Source organism: Colossoma macropomum, unplaced genomic scaffold (assembly GCF_904425465.1).
Source record: "Colossoma macropomum unplaced genomic scaffold, Colossoma_macropomum, whole genome shotgun sequence".
Classification (NCBI taxonomy): domain Eukaryota; kingdom Metazoa; phylum Chordata; class Actinopteri; order Characiformes; family Serrasalmidae; genus Colossoma; species Colossoma macropomum.
The window spans coordinates 9367330-9382388 of NW_023494795.1; the positions used below are offsets into that span (position 1 = coordinate 9367330).

Sequence of the window (15059 nt, forward strand, 5' to 3'; positions counted from 1 at the left end):
AGTCATTAATGTGTTATGGAACTGTTTTACAGGATATATATAGTGTTTAAAACAGTATAGAGCGGTATAAATACCAGAAGAGGTGTCCACACAGGCAGATCCAGGCATAGTTGTGTTATTATCAGGATTACAGTGATTATAAGTGTTTGATAAAACAGTCTTAGAGCGGTATAAATACCAGAAGAGGTGTCCACACAGGCTGATCAGTCATTAGTGTAGTTATATCAGTATCATTACAGTGATTATAAGGTGTTTAAAACAGTATTAGAGCGGTATAAATACCAGAAGAGGTGTCCACACAGGCTGATCAGTCATAGTGTGTTATTATCAGTATTACAGTGATATAAGTGTTTAAATCAGTATTAGATGAGTATTAGAGTGGTGTAAATACCAGAAGAGGTGTCCACACAGGCTGATCAGTCATGTGTTTATCATCAGTATTACAGTGATATAAGTGTTTAAATCAGTATTAGATGAGTATTAGAGCGGTATAAATACCAGAAGAGGTGTCCACACAGGCTGATCAGTCATTAGTGTGTTTATTATCAGTATTACAGTGATTATAAGTGTTTAAATCAGTATTAGAGCGGTGTAAATACCAGAAGAGGTGTCCACACAGGCTGATCAGTCATTAGTGTGTTTATTAACCGTATTACAGTGATTATAAGTGTTTAAATCAGTATTAGATGAGTATTAGAGCGGTGTAAATACCAGAAGAGGTGTCCACACAGGCTGATCAGTCATTAGTGTGTTTATTAACCGTATTACAGTGATTATAAGTGGTTTAAATCAGTATTAGATCAGTATTAGATCAGTATTAGAGCAGTGTAAATACCAGAAGAGGTGTCCACACAGGCTGATCAGTCCATTAGTGTGTTTATTAACCATATTACAGTGATTATAAGTGTTTAAATCAGTATTAGAGCGGGTGTAAATACCAGAAGAGGTGTCCACAGGCTGATCAGTCATTAGTGTGTGTTATTAACCATATTACAGTGATTATAAGTGTTTAGATCATATTAGAGCGGTGTAAATACCAGAAGAGGTGTCCACACAGGCTGATGACCGCGTCCCTCGCCGTGTCCAGGCAGATGTTGCACTCGAAAGCCGCCCGCTCTCTCTCTCTCTCCCCGTCCCGCTCTCCGTCTCTCTCCCCGTCCCTCTCCCGCTCCCTCTCCCCGCTGTGGTGTCCCTCTCCCCCGCTCCGGGGCTCCGCCGCCGCCGCCATCTCTCCTCCTCCTCCTCTCTGGACTCCTTCAGCGCTGAGAACGGAAAAGGTAACTGCGCTCCTTCTGTTTCCGGAACAAAGCTACACCTCGGCTTCCTGGTCTGACCACATAAAAGTCCCCCGTTTCCGCCCAAACTGAGCGAGTCAGTGTTTTAGTCTGAGTCAGAAACGTACAGTCAGCTATAAGACCACAAAGGAAGGAAAGAAGAAGAGAAAGACTGATCAAACGAACATGATACATAAAACAGAGTCTTTAATACAGGAGAAAAGAGAAAATCTGTTGTCATGGTGATCCATAGGTCAGTAGGTTATACGGCCTAATACGGTCTAATAACTGAAGATATGTTTACTCTTCGTTAATAACTACAGCAGTGAGGGCATTTCCTGAAGAAGATGCAATCACAGCCTCAGCTTGCTAGAGTGTTTTAGGCGGTTGCTATGCTATACCAAGTGGTTGCTAGGGTGTTGCTAGGTGGTTGGGATGGTATACCAGGTGGTTGCTAGGGTGTTACTGGGCGGTTGCTATGGTATACCAAGTGGTTGCTAGAGTGTTGCTAGGTGGTTACTATGGTGTACCAGGTGGCTGCTAGGGTGTTGCTAGGCGGTTGCTACGGTATACCAAGTGGTTGCTGGAGTGTTGCTAGGTGGTTGCTATGGTATACCAGTGGTGCTAGAATGTTGCTAGGTGGTGCTATGTTATACCAAGTGGTTGCTGGAGTGTTGCTAGGTGGTTGCTACGGTACCCCCGGTGGTTGCTAGCATGCTGCTAGGTGGTTGGTATGGTATTCCTGGTTGTTGTTAGGGTGTTGCAAGACGGTTTATATGGTATCCCCAAGTAGTGATAGGGTGCTGCTAGGTGGTGCTATGGTATCCCATATAGTTGCTGGGTGTACTAGGTGGTTGATATGGTATCCTAAGTGGTTGCTAGGGTGTGCTAGGCAGTTACTATGGTGCTCCAGGTGGTGCTATGGTATTCCAGGTGGTTGCTAGGTGGTGCTAGGGTGTTGCTAGGTGGTACACATTTCACTGAAAGTGCACTTTGCACAGAAGTAATAGTAAAAAAGTCACTTTATTGCTTTTTAAAAAGGTAATGGGGCATAAATTGAACTCCATTCATGGAAAGTACCAGTTATAGTGTAGTAAGTAGGAGATATCCAGCGTTTATATGAAGGGAAATAAACGAATATCAGTTATTGTTCAGCTGTAGTTGTGACTGCTGGACTGCACTCAGCGTGAGGAGCGTCCTCACTGTCGTTTGGTCAGTGAAGCTGAGACTAAATGGAAAGAGACAAACACAGAGATATCAGGCTGGCTGACCAGTTTATGAAAATATTTTGGTAAAAAATTACATTATTTACCAAAACTACATCTCTACATTCAGTTTCCCTGATACCAAATTTGATTTCACAAGTAAGAGCCTGTTCACCTCCGTCAAAGGGCTCATATCAAGGAGAACCCAAATGTTCACACTTTCTGTTAAATTAAATAAGTTAACACATCCTCTACAGGGAGCATTTCAGCACGCTTTCTGTCTGTGCGCTGAATTTAACATTTTGGGGGGAAAAAATAAACACAGGCCACATTTTACATTTTATAATTTTTCCCCAAAATGTAAATTTCAGTAAATAAACACTAACAGTGTATTAAAATGTGCAGAAGTGTGTTCTCTTAGCCGGGGGTGCCAAAACTTTTCACCCCAAATTCACCCTGTTCGGTTCTGATTCTGGGCTCTATTAACTGACCGGCCCAGTTTCACAGATCCTCCCCGTTTCTCTGAACTGAACCGAAGGCTGAAGTAAGTAAGATAACTGAATGTACATAAACATATTTCAGGCTATATGTTTATATTTGTGCTGAAGATTTTATGACCCTCTGCTTCCCATCACCACTACTGTAAAGAAATCACACTGACCTGCTCTGATTACATCTAAACCACTGAATTACACAGAAACTGTTCAACTTTAAAATAAATAAGATTATATCGGATTTAAAAATTATGAAGGCATTCACATTTAAAAAATAAACCAAGGAGGAAAAAACATTTTTTAGATTAATATTTCTGAACTTTACACTTGCATGCTATGTAAAAAATATTTAGTTTTTATATTATATAGAAAATAACTGTGAAATGTATGTGATTTACAGATTTATAGAATTCTAACTGCTTTGCTGATAATTTTAATGCTGAACAGAATTCAAGAGTAGATTTAGTTCTGTTCAATGAACGGCAACGTATGATGGAGCAGAAGACTTCCAAAACAGTTCGACTCCACCTGCTGGACAATAAACACCACTACACCAGCTCTACTGCTCCATCTGCTGGACAATAAACACCACTACACCAGCCCTACTGCTCCACCTGCTGGACAATAAACACCACTACACCAGCTCTACTGCTCCATCTGCTGGACAATAAACACCACTACACCAGCTCTACTGCTCCATCTGCTGGACAATAAACACCACTACACCAGCTCTACTGCTCCATCTGCTGGACAATAAACACCACTACACCAGTTCTACTGCTCCATCTGCTGGACAATAAACACCACTACACCAGCTCTACTGCTCCATCTGCTGGACAATCAACACCACTACACCAGCTCTACTGCTCCATCTGCTGGACAATAAACACCACTACACCAGCTCTACTTCTCCATCTGCTGAACAATAAACACCACTACACCAGCTCTACTGCTCCACCTGCTGGACATTCAACATCATTACACCAGCTCTAATGCTCCATCTGCTGGACAATAAACATCACCACACCAGCTAAAATTGACTCAATTGACTGACACTGAAAATAACAGTTTCTGGACCCGAATCTGTAGGACAGCGTAAAGTGGATCTTTTTGAAATGACCAACACAACAACTGTGTTTTTAATACTACATTTTAATAACAATATATCTGTTATTGGCACAGGAACAAAATATATAATGCAGTTTCAGATAAATTGATGTAGACTAATTTGTAATGCTTTCTTTTACAGTTCTAGATATTTTGGCATCCACCATATGCAGCACGTTTCAAGAGGAGCTTAGGGGGCATGGCATGCAAACGTAAGGCAAATTAAAGTGGCCTCGCCATGGGACCGGAGGCAGCACCCAGGAGGCAGGGCTTGGGACTCATGCACCGCCCCCCGCTTACTTGCGGTTCTGCCCTCGCGGGGTATCATCCTCACTCGGAGTTCGGGCCCTGCTTTCCTGCCGGCTGTCATCGGGGCCCAGGGGACGGGTGCATGCCACGCACTGTATATCCAGTAAGTTTGATTTAGTCTCCATGGGTTTTACAGTGTGATGTTAGTGCCAAGTTAACAGTACACAATCTCACATTGAGTTTAATACTATACAGCTCTAGCTTAAATACTGATTTTAGAGCTTAAAAGACAATCATGTAACATATTTTTACTTCATATAATGTCGTGTTTAAATGAATTCCTTAGTAAATACTTCAACTAAAACTAAAGAAGCAACATTCAGACACCAAATGTGCCTTGACTGATCAACTACATCTGGAGTAACAGGGTAAATCAGATGTTTTGCTGAACTATGGCTTTAAGATTGAGGGGATCTTCTTGATGTGAGGTAGTAACGGCCTCCTTTGCTGCAATTGTCTCACTGAGAGTCAGAGCAGTCACTCCTCTCTGACGCTGTAAGAAAACACATTCACACAATGAACTTAGTTCATTCTCAGCAAAAACAAAGTGAGAGCTAAATCATTTACTCTTATTCAGTTATTTAAAAAACAACAGAACGAGCTGACAGTTTATGCTGTCTTCTTAACAGCAAGTGAACAACAGTCAGTGAGGCTGTATTCTTCAAAGTTGCTACAATGCTAACAGACAACATAAATAACTTAGAAATGGCTAAATCTGCCTCAAGAGATCAGGAGATTGCAGAACAGGTTCCCCACCGACCATCTCAACTTTGCTCGATTTGACAGTGTAGCGATATTGTAATAGTAAATCAAAACATTATTAAAAGATTTTCTGTAAAATTAGATACCAAAATACAGTTTAATTATATTTTTCATTTTTTCCATTATTTAAATGTTAAAGAGCTGCTGTGCTGCATTAACATGTATGAACCAGAGGTTCATACAGCAAGTTTATACTTAGCCAATCGCAAAGTTAGTTCACATTAGCCTTGCTAGCTATGTCCTAGCATGCTAGTTTACCCAGCCCAACCAGAAGCAACGTAAAATAAGCTGAGTGAGTTCATAAACGTTTCATTTTGTTGTTGTTCACGTCACAGTACGACAGGTTTAAATGTAGAATCTTTCTCTTTGTGTCGTTTTATCTCTGTAGGTATCCGATTAGCACTGCTACTATAATGCTAACGTCAGTAAGCTGTGTGATTCACTTTCTATGGGATTTGCAGTGTCATGTTAGTACCAAGCTAACAGTGGTGTACAATTACTTTCCCCAATTTACTTTTGGAGACATTTACAATGTTTTACCTTATATACTGCATATATTACATATTCAAACAGAGAATTCCACTGTATGCAGAATGCATGTCTGCACAGTGTTATATTCTCAGGGTAGGCGTGGCCTGTGGTGGTGGTGGGGTGGTGAGGCCCAATGTGACATCTTTTCATGGGGCCCAAAATCCCAGTTGGCGCTCCTGGCTTAAGGTAACCGGCCCAAAACGCTACCGGCCCAATGGGAAATCTCCCTGTTCTCCCGATTACTCAGTCCATAGGTTATAAATGCTCTTTGTTTCTTCTACATTAGATTGAAACAAATACATAGACTTACCAAACGCAGGGAGAGAGGCGGTTCTAGAGCTGAGCTGTCCTGTTAAAGAGAGAGATCAGAACCACATACAGTGGAAGGATTAGTCTGTGGTTACTTTTTAAACTTTTTAAACACAAAGCTTACAGATCAGTAATCAGTTTAGTAACAGATGATCTACGGAAGATCAGACTGTGGATGTGTTTGTTCTGATTGGTGTGGATTCAGTGTTTAGTGGACTTTTCCTTCATAATCAGGTGATGATCTCACCTCCAGCTGTGGTCAGTCCTGCAGTCCGAGTCCGACTGTTCTGACTGTGGTACTGACCACCACCATCATCATCATCATCACCTGAGAGAGAGCAAGAAAAGGGACTGTAAAACTGGTAAACGTTTAACTGACATATATGACAATTTATCATTTTTCAGATATGAATTAATAAATTTATTGTAAATTTCATGCAGTAAAAATACAATAAAAAAATTACCCATAACTGGCGGTAAATCCATTGAAGCAGTGGATCCTTCTGTGAAGAATCAGTAAAAGCTCAGTGAACAGCAGGAATAACCACTGAGTGAAGAATATTAGATTTATGATGTCATAATTCTGTAATTTAGAGACTGAAAATGAAATAATAATAAAATAATCAATAGTACTCAAAGTTGGAGGTGTTCGGTCCATTGAAGATCTAAACCGATGTAGATGTTCCAGTGAACGAGTGAATCTTTCTGAAATGAAGCAGTAAGAATTCAGTGAGTTTCAGGGAATTCAGATTTATGAGTCTAGAAACAGTTTAATTTGCTATTTTTGATATTTGAACGTGGCTTAAAGTAGATTTGTAAACAATATTGAATGACATAATTTCTTGTACAGACAAAACAAAAGTTTGGGCACCCCTGGCAAATATCATCGCTGTACAAAGAAAACATTTACCTCCATTTTTTGCGATTTTCACTTTTCTGCATCATTTGAGCACAACAGCCATTCTTTACACTGTCTGACAATTTCATGATGACTGGACCAATAAAAATGCAGCAAAATTACTCTCTTTCCATTGACTTGCATTAAAAGTAAAGGCCGTTTTTGTCCTCTCCTGTAAAGTTGCTATTTTGGAAGTACATGTTTTTACTGCAGAGCGACGATTTACAGGTTCATGCTGATTTTCTGAGGGTAAATAAGTTTCACATCCTCTACAGAGACACACTACAAAACATTTAATACCCAATCACTGATCATTCACTGAATTTAACATAGTGGAAATCAAATTAATCAAAAATATGGTCTGTGCAAGTTGTGGCACATTTATTATTTTATATCCAACATATTAAACTCAGCAAACAAATAGAAACTGTGTGTTAAAATTAGCAGAAAAATGCCACATGTAAGTGTGTCTCTGTAGAGGATGTGTTACTTACTCTCACTGAGAAAATGAACACAGCATTTAACCGGGGTGCTCAAACTTTTACACATGACTGTGGATCAATCATGTCTTTAACAGATCAGTTTTCTAACAGGTGATTTGTAGAAGATCAGATTGTGAATGTGTTTGCACTCTTCCTACATGAACAGGTGATGATCTCACCTCCAGCTGCAGTCTGAGTCCATCTGTCCAGGTTCTTACCATCATCATCCTCATCCTCAGCTGAGAGAGAATGAAGAAACAGTCTGATTTAACTGGCAGATTATATTATATATTATATATAACTTGATTACAGATATAACAATTAAACCATTTTTTGTAAATTGATTGTGTCAATATAATGTATGATTACATATATGATTGTGTGTCAATATAATATATCATTTCTTGTAATAAACTGATGCCATTATTTTATTCAGATATTGAAAATGAACTAGAATTAAATAAAAACTTCATCCAAAACTGGAGGAATGATCATTAAACCACAGATTAGTTCTAGAATGAAAAAGTAAGAATGTAGTGAACAGCAGGATTAACAGTACAAACATTAGACTTTTATGATCGGACGTGACCATATGTTATTTTTGATATTTGAATGTGGCTCAAATTTGATTTTAACAGCTTAATTTTTGTACAGCGAAAGCGGCAGATTCTTCCTGCCAAAAACAATCTTTGAAGGTTTGTGTTGTTCAGTGAACAGAATAATAAACCACAGCAGAGCTGGACTCACTGTCAGGTTCTTCTGCATCTCCTCCATCCTGATCTTCATTTACTAACACTGAACACAGAAGTAAATGAACAAGAATACTGATTTTGTGTAATATATATTTTCATGAGATTAATTAACATTATTAATTCAAGCTAAAATTAAGTCTTAGTTTTTAAAAAGTCTCAGTTTTTAGGTCTAGTTTAGTCAAGCATTTGATAATTTTTTTCCCATAGTACTGTATTTTGAAAAATAAAAAATAAAAATATTAAAATTAAAAATATTAATAATAAACATAATAATACTCATTTAGAACAGCCTTTTTTCCCCCTTTCCCAGCTTTGCTGCCGTTGCTGCCGGCAAGTTCTAAATTAGTTACTCTTTTTCATGAAATGGTAAACTGTCTCACTTTTAACATTTGATATGTGTTCTGTGTTCTATTGTGAATCAAATATGGGTCTATGAGATTCACAAATCATTGCATTCTGTCTTTATTTACATTTTACACAGCATCCAAACCTTTTTTAGAATTGATATTGTAGATTTTAAAGATCTTGTTTTATGTATTTTTTTTATGTAAGATTCTTGATGTGAAAAAAGTCTTGACTTCCTGTCTAAACATGATCTTTACCTTCCACAGTGATTGCTATGGTGGGTATGTGTGTGATGCAAAGTGGACAGAAGAATAAGATGTGGCAGAGCTGAACGGCGCGAGTGAGTCAGGTGAAAAATGAATAAATAAACAAATAAACTGACAAACAGACAAATAATAAAGTCAGTCTGACTTTTGGCTTACCTTTCAATTCCTCTCTGGAAGCTTCTTTACCTGGAGGTTTTGCAGCTTTTTCTTTTCTTATCCACTTCTTAAAAGTTAAAAGAACCCAAGTAATCACTCCAGAGTATTTTGTGGTAGTAACAGTCCTTCTTCTGTACAGTGCAAAAATGATCACCATAATAATAATAATAATAATTATTATTATTATTATTATTATGGTCAGGCTTAACATTTCAGTTGAGGGAACCGGGGGTACAGGCAGTATATCTAAAGAATAATATATATCATAATCGTCACTATACTCGTACAGGGTGCTGTTCTTTTCTGTCGCACTGTCCTTAATTTCATCATCATAATCACCCAGGTTGGGGAGACCTGACATCTCATTACTGTCACTATCATTATCATTCAGGTAACTGAGGAGTCTATCCATACACTTTTGCTGCAGGTAGTCCTTGGTGACTTGGTTACGATGGGGTTCATTATTCCACATTACTTTAACTGGAAGGAACTCATTGTCCAGGACCATCCACTGATAGTTGTGAACATCAAAATAGAGGACGGCCTTTCCATTGAGTCTGTATTCATCTGTAGTGTTCAGTAAGGTCACATCTCCACTAGAGGACCTCTCAATCTCACAGCCACGTGTCTTTATAAAGTGGTGATCATCTGAAATCCACACAAGAATAATTCATTTACAGCTTTTTACACACAGCTCATCATATATACTTGTAATAACATGCATATTTAAGGTGTAGTCTTACACCGACCTTTAGAATTGAGTTCCAGAAGGTGGATAAAACCTTCAAATTCATTCAAAAACGTCTGATGCTCTTTCCTTATTGTTGCTCTATTCCTCCAGGACTCTTCCGTCTGTTCCAAGACCCTGTCATTGCTATCACTGAAGTAGTCTACCTGTTCACCATCAAATAGGACTGCAGCAGTGAACTTGGTGATGTTATTGGTGTTTTGTGACGAACTGTAGTGAACAGTGTAGATGTGGTACAGGGAGTGTCTCTCTGTGGGACAGACGAGAAGTACAGAAGAGTAAACTAATCACCTCGTGGTCAGTACACTTAATTAAAATTGTCCGAGCTATAATTTAGATACAATATAGATGTGCAACATGGATACACAACAGATTTTCCTTTTTCCATCTAAAGAGCCCATATCATGGAAAACCAAATCATGGATTTTACCTTGTGTTTTTTCTTTTAACAAAAAGTTTGGTCAAAACAGTCCGGCCATTAAGTACAAGTTATTTATTTTTCAGTAAATATTTCTGAGGAGATTAAATATAAGACATCCATTTGTATTAAAAAGGGGACAGTAAAAGAAAGATGATTAAAACATACGGAGAAACCACCAAAACTGTCCCCATCAGATAAACAGTCCTTAACAGAAATGCAAACAACTTCGTAGACTAAACTTTGGTAGAGATAACTTTGTATTCTTGGCCTGTCATCACTCGGATTCTCTGCCTATGATCACTTCAGAGTCTCTGCCTATGATTACGTCCAACTCTTGGCCTACAGTCACTTCGGATTCTTGACCTGTCATCACTTTGGACTCTTAGCCTGCCATGTCTTGTGACTCATGACTGGCAATCCCATCAGACTCAAGGCCTGCAATCACTTCTGACTCTTGGTCCTCAGTCACTTCAGGTTCTCGTTCCATGATCATTTCGGACTCTAGGCCTGTGATCACTTTGAATTCTTGACCCATGATCACTTCAGACTCTTGATCCACGATCATTTCAGAATCTCAGCCTCCAGTCACTTCAGACTAGATATCCTATCAGTTTGGACTCTTGGCCCACAATCACCTCAGATTCATGGCCTACGATCACTTTGGACTCCTGGCCTGTGATCACTTTGCATTCTCTGCTCACAATCAATGTGGACTCCACGATCACTTTCCATTCTCAGCCCGTTATCACTTTAGATTCTCCACCTGTGATCACTTCAGATTCTCAGCCCGTGATCACTTTGGACTCTCAGTCAGCGATCATTCAGCTTCTCTGCCTGTTATCGCTTCAGACTTTTTGCCTATGATCACTTCAGACACTCAGCTTGGGAACACTTTGTATTGTCAACCTGCAGTCACTTTGGACTTCTGGACCTGGGTTACTACAGACTCTCGGCCTGTTATCATTAAAACTCTCGGCCTGTTATCATTAAAACTCTCGGCCTGTGATCATTAAAACTCTCGGCCTGTTATCATTAAAACTCTCGGCCTGTTATCATTAAAACTCTCGGCCTGTTATCATTCAAATTCTCGGCTTGTTATCATTGAAACTCTCGGCCTGTGATCATTAAAATTCTCGGCCTGTTATCATTGAAACTCTCGGCCTGTGATCATTAAAACTCTCGGCCTGTGATCATTAAAACTCTCGGCCTGTTATCATTGAAACTCTCGGCCTGTGATCATTAAAACTCTCGGCCTGTTATCATTAAAACTCTCGGCCTGTGATCATTAAAACTCTCGGCCTGTTATCATTGAAACTCTCGGCCTGTTATCATTGAAACTCTCGGCCTGTGATCATTAAAATTCTCGGCCTGTTATCATTAAAACTCTCGGCCTGTGATCATTAAAACTCTCGGCCTGTTATCATTAAAACTCTCGGCCTGTGATCATTAAAACTCTCGGCCTGTTATCATTGAAACTCTCGGCCTGTGATCATTAAAACTCTCGGCCTGTTATCATTGAAACTCTTGGCCTGTTATCATTGAAACTCTCGGCCTGTGATCATTAAAATTCTCGGCCTGTTATCATTGAAACTCTCGGCCTGTGATCATTAAAACTCTCGGCCTGTTATCATTAAAACTTTTGGCCTGTGATCATTAAAACTCTCGGCCTGTTATCATTAAAACTCTCGGCCTGTGATCATTAAAACTCTCGGCCTGTTATCATTAAAACTTTTGGCCTGTGATCATTAAAACTCTCGGCCTGTTATCATTAAAACTTTTGGCCTGTGATCATTAAAACTCTCGGCCTGTTATCATTAAAACTCTCGGCCTGTGATCATTAAAACTCTCGGCCTGTTATCATTAAAACTCTCGGCCTGTGATCATTAAAACTCTCGGTTTCTCGGCCTGTGATCATTAAAACTCTCGGCCTGTTATCATTAAAACTCTCGGCCTGTGATCATTAAAACTCTCGGCCTGTTATCATTAAAACTCTCGGCCTGTTATCATTGAAACTCTCGGCCTGTGATCATTAAAACTCTCGGCCTGTTATCATTAAAACTCTCGGTTTCTCGGCCTGTTATCATTAAAACTCTCGGCCTGTGATCATTAAAACTCTCGGCCTGTTATCATTAAAACTCTCGGCCTGTGATCATTAAAACTCTCGGCCTGTTATCATTGAAACTCTCGGCCTGTTATCATTGAAACTCTCGGCCTGTGATCATTAAAATTCTCGGCCTGTTATCATTAAAACTCTCGGCCTGTGATCATTAAAACTCTCGGCCTGTTATCATTAAAACTCTCGGCCTGTGATCATTAAAACTCTCGGCCTGTTATCATTGAAACTCTTGGCCTGTTATCATTGAAACTCTCTGCCTGTGATCATTAAAATTCTCGGCCTGTTATCATTGAAACTCTCGGCCTGTGATCATTAAAACTCTCGGCCTGTGATCATTAAAACTCTCGGCCTGTTATCATTAAAACTCTCGGCCTGTGATCATTAAAACTCTCGGCCTGTTATCATTAAAACTTTTGGCCTGTGATCATTAAAACTCTCGGCCTGTTATCATTAAAACTTTTGGCCTGTGATCATTAAAACTCTCGCCCTGTGATCATTAAAACTCTCGGCCTGTGATCATTAAAACTCTCGGCCTGTTATCATTAAAACTCTCGGCCTGTGATCATTGAAACTCTCGGCCTGTGATCATTAAAACTCTCGGCCTGTTATCATTAAAACTCTCGGTTTCTCGGCCTGTTATCATTAAAACTCTCGGCCTGTGATCATTAAAACTCTCGGCCTGTTATCATTAAAACTCTCGGCCTGTGATCATTAAAACTCTCGGCCTGTTATCATTGAAACTCTCGGCCTGTTATCATTGAAACTCTCGGCCTGTGATCATTAAAATTCTCGGCCTGTTATCATTAAAACTCTCGGCCTGTGATCATTAAAACTCTCGGCCTGTTATCATTAAAACTCTCGGCCTGTGATCATTAAAACTCTCGGCCTGTTATCATTGAAACTCTTGGCCTGTTATCATTGAAACTCTCTGCCTGTGATCATTAAAATTCTCGGCCTGTTATCATTGAAACTCTCGGCCTGTGATCATTAAAACTCTCGGCCTGTGATCATTAAAACTCTCGGCCTGTTATCATTAAAACTCTCGGCCTGTGATCATTAAAACTCTCGGCCTGTTATCATTAAAACTTTTGGCCTGTGATCATTAAAACTCTCGGCCTGTTATCATTAAAACTTTTGGCCTGTGATCATTAAAACTCTCGCCCTGTGATCATTAAAACTCTCGGCCTGTGATCATTAAAACTCTCGGCCTGTTATCATTAAAACTCTCGGCCTGTGATCATTAAAACTCTCGGCCTGTTATCATTAAAACTCTCGGCCTGTTATCATTGAAACTCTTGGCCTGTTATCATTGAAACTCTCGGCCTGTGATCATTAAAACTCTCGGCCTGTTATCATTAAAACTCTCGGCCTGTGATCATTAAAACTCTCGGCCTGTTATCATTAAAACTCTCGGCCTGTTATCATTAAAACTCTCGGCCTGTGATCATTGAAACTCTCGGCCTGTTATCATTAAAATTCTCGGCCTGTTATCATTGAAACTCTCGGCCTGTGATCATTAAAACTCTCGGCCTGTTATCATTAAAACTTTTGGCCTGTGATCATTAAAACTCTCGGCCTGTTATCATTAAAACTCTCGGCCTGTGATCATTAAAACTCTCGGCCTGTGATCATTAAAACTCTCGGCCTGTTATCATTAAAACTCTCGGCCTGTGATCATTAAAACTCTCGGCCTGTGATCATTAAAACTCTCGGCCTGTGATTACTTTGGAGTCCTAGTCAGTCATTACTTTGAGTTCTTGGCCTCTTATCACCTACTCTCTCTGTCTGTGATCACTTCAGATGCACATGATCACTCCGTATAGTCGACATGCGATCACTTTGGACTCTCAGCCTGCATTTACTTCAGACTCTTGACCTGTGATCACTTTGGACTTTTGGTCCACAATCACATCGCTTGAAACTCTTAACTCGTGATCATTTGGAATTATGGCCTGTGGTAACTTCCAGTTCTTGAACCACAATCGGTTCCCGTTCTCAGTCCATTATCACTTCAGATTCTCGACTTGTGATCACCACAGACTCTCAGCCTATAGTTGTCTACAGTGCCAAGATAATGTCTTTTTTAATTTTATTCAATGGGCTTTAATTTTTTATACTTTGTTTTATTTTCATTGTTTATTCATTTTATTTTTTTCTGATTTATTTGACACCACTGTTAGATATCAACAACAACAGCAATAATAATAGTGGGTTTTTCAATTAAATGAGAGGAGATTATTTGATATTGTCTGATCGTACCTGTTAATAATGTATTCATTACAGCCACACCCTTTTACAACTGTGCTGCTCTGCTCTTAACATATGCAGATGGTCACAAAGTACTAAAAACACCAAAATTATATCTGCCACGCCCGTGCACAGCAGCACTCTTACACCTTATTTTTCCACTTGCACTATGATTACAAATATAGGACCAAAAGAAAAGCTAGAAATGATCATGTAAACACGATTTTGACTGTTTATAAAAACCCCACAAATGTTATAGGTGAATTTAAATAGATCAATAGAGCAATTAAAATGCAAGAAATATACAAACTATAGAGCCTTTAGACTAAACTAAATGCTACCTTGTTACCTTGTAGTACATCTCCCAGACTTTTTTAAATAATGCAAAAACAGTTGATGTTATTTTCCCATTTATGCGTCCATTAAATCCCATAACAGCACATCATCCTGCTAACAGTTCAATTTTTTTCTACTGAAAGTACATTTATTGGAAAGAAGCAGCTTTTCCAGCTTACCTTTATGTACATCTGAGACATTGTGAGCCACCAGGAGCCAAAACAGTATAGAAATTGGAATTATAACAGCAGTTAAACACAAAATGTTTCAGACCTTCATCTTTCACTGCTCCACCATGCAG

At 39.2% G+C, this 15059-nt stretch overlaps 1 protein-coding gene across 2 annotated transcripts; it reads right to left on the reverse strand.

The window, feature by feature from the left end:
- Positions 1 to 4522: 4522 nt before the first annotated feature.
- Positions 4523 to 15051, reverse strand: LOC118816135. 2 transcript variants are annotated; one of them, XM_036582644.1, is made up of 9 exons: positions 14938 to 15051; positions 8891 to 9888; positions 8119 to 8166; positions 7551 to 7610; positions 6625 to 6696; positions 6456 to 6494; positions 6239 to 6319; positions 5993 to 6031; positions 4523 to 4882 (listed from the first exon to the last, which is right to left on the reverse strand). In XM_036582644.1, the coding sequence occupies exons 2-9, from the start codon at positions 9396 to 9398 to the stop codon at positions 4848 to 4850; spliced, it is 882 nt and encodes a 293-aa protein (XP_036438537.1). In that variant the 5' UTR covers positions 9399 to 9888; positions 14938 to 15051; the 3' UTR covers positions 4523 to 4847. The 2 variants fall into 2 exon arrangements, with proteins under 2 accessions (XP_036438537.1, XP_036438536.1); XM_036582643.1 differs by lacking the exon at positions 4523 to 4882 and having other exon boundaries at positions 5879 to 6031.
- Positions 15052 to 15059: the final 8 nt, after the last annotated feature.

Excerpts from the sequence above, each read along its gene's own strand:
- LOC118816135 (XM_036582643.1), bottom strand. The coding sequence starts at position 9,398 with ATGGTCCTGGACAATGAGTTCCTTCCAGTTAAAGTAATGTGGAATAAT. Across the intron at positions 6,495-6,624 it reads CCGAACACCTCCAACTTTGA|AAGGATCCACTGCTTCAATG; the intron begins GTACTATTGATT and ends GATTCTTCACAG. Across the intron at positions 6,320-6,455 it reads GGATTTACCGCCAGTTATGG|GTGATGATGATGATGATGGT; the intron begins GTAATTTTTTTA and ends GCTCTCTCTCAG.